Source organism: Temnothorax curvispinosus, unplaced genomic scaffold, assembly GCF_003070985.1.
Source record: "Temnothorax curvispinosus isolate PA1 unplaced genomic scaffold, ASM307098v1 QBEX01017917.1, whole genome shotgun sequence".
Taxonomy (NCBI): Eukaryota; Metazoa; Arthropoda; class Insecta; order Hymenoptera; family Formicidae; genus Temnothorax; species Temnothorax curvispinosus.
Window position 1 is genome coordinate 1 of NW_020227697.1, and position 1809 is coordinate 1809.

At 31.7% G+C, this 1809-nt stretch overlaps 1 protein-coding gene across 1 annotated transcript; it reads right to left on the reverse strand.

Moving 5' to 3' along the window:
* Window positions 1-237: 237 nt before the first annotated feature.
* Window positions 238-1805, reverse strand: LOC112467960 (chymotrypsin-2-like; the record flags this gene model as incomplete). Its single annotated transcript, XM_025036928.1, has 4 exons — window positions 238-474; window positions 800-940; window positions 1143-1392; window positions 1759-1805. Coding segments are annotated over 4 exons (651 nt in total), but the record flags the coding sequence as incomplete, so codon positions are not given.
* Between the last annotated feature and the right edge of the window lie 4 nt (window positions 1806-1809).

Consider the following 1809-nt stretch of genomic DNA (forward strand, 5'->3'; position numbering starts at 1 on the left):
TATGCTTTTCAAAGAATCTTAGGAAAAATTATACGTTCAATAAATTAATTTCAATCTCGTACATATCGAAATATACTTGGATAATATATTTTATATATAGATATACATATGTTACATGTAATAGAAGAGAAATTTTATAACTTATAAAACATTATCCGTAACGATACAATTTTTTTTAAGATCTTCATTTACATCCTTATGCAATATTCATCAATAATTAAAATTAACCGATCACAGGCGCGCGCAATAAAATATACGTATCTACAAGAATGAATGTATGCACAGATACGTTGTAAAAAGTCCGAGAAGGATGTTTAATTGTTGGTTGCAGCCTGCATTAATATTTTTGTTGACCCAGTCTCTGTAGTAGTACACCCTAGTGAACACATCTGGATAGCCCTCGGCGCATGGAACACCAAAAGACACGATGCCAACTAGTTTGTCTTCGTAAGTGAGCGCACCACCGGAATCACCCTGCGGAGATAGCGTATTTAATGTAGTAATATTCGCCAGAATTTTTCATCAAAATATTGATTCTCTAGATATCAGCGCGTGACGTTAATAATCGTCACTTTAAAGTTGTTTTTGCATTAACCGCTTTTTTATCAGAACTAGTTCTAACAAATTATCTGAACGATAGAAATGTCATTCGTCATTCCTTATCAATCTGACATCAACATAGATAAAGCAACGACGCATTACTCTTTTTTTTTTACTAAACTTTTTTATAATTTTTAGCGGGATAAAGGTTGTTATAAGATAAACGCGTGCACGATTTATTTTACAATTATATACTTACATGACAAACTCCTTTACCCATCGATTCAAGGGTGCATATATGACCATCGGTGATATTGGGTGCGTATATCGATGCGCAATTCTTTTGAGAATATCCTGTTACTGTGACATGTTGCAGGCGTACTGGAGCCGAACCGCCCGCCTGAAAATAAAGTGTTTTAAACTAATGCCTGATACCTTTAGTTTTGATATAGAAATGATAAAGAATATAATATATCGTTCTTGAAATTTCTCGAGAGCTGTAAAATAATATTTGTCAAAACTCGCCCTTGTGTATAAATTTTGGTTAGATAATTTTGATAGATAATTTTAAATGAGATATTAGATATATTTCTTATATTTACCCAAAGTCTTCCCCAACCAGAAACTTGCAATCTAACACCTTCCAAATTCTTGTTGTCAGATATTAGAGCTGTCGATGTGATGGTTTTATTAAATGTGATGTCTTTCGATAGTTTAATTAAACCAATGTCATTAAAAGGTTGTTCCTTTTTATAATTATCGTGTATTATTAGAGCATCTGCGGTATATATAATTTGAGACTGAAGATGATTGCTTCCAACGCCGATTTGAATGTCGGATGGATATCGCCGACTGTAACAATCAGTAAAGTTTATGATTACTTCGCTTTGATTTAATTTATGAGTCTAAAAGATGATTTTTTTGTTTCAATATTTATTTAACGTTATTATACTTGTCTGAATGTCTGAGTGGAGAGGTAATCTTGATTATATAATTAATATAAATCATATATCTCTAGATATAAAAATTCGTTGCGTGTTTTTCCAAATTTCTCATATTTTTATAATTTCGTTCCATATTAAACTTAATTGCATTTAGACGGTATATAATAATATCTTTCTTCTTTTACAAAATTACAAATGTACAAAATGCAATAATGAATAAGAATAAGACAGTTAAATGTTTTGGACTGTGGAAAAGAAAAGAGGATATGCATACCCTGCCAAGCAGTGCGCCGCGGTAATAATATATTTCTTGCTAACGATGGCC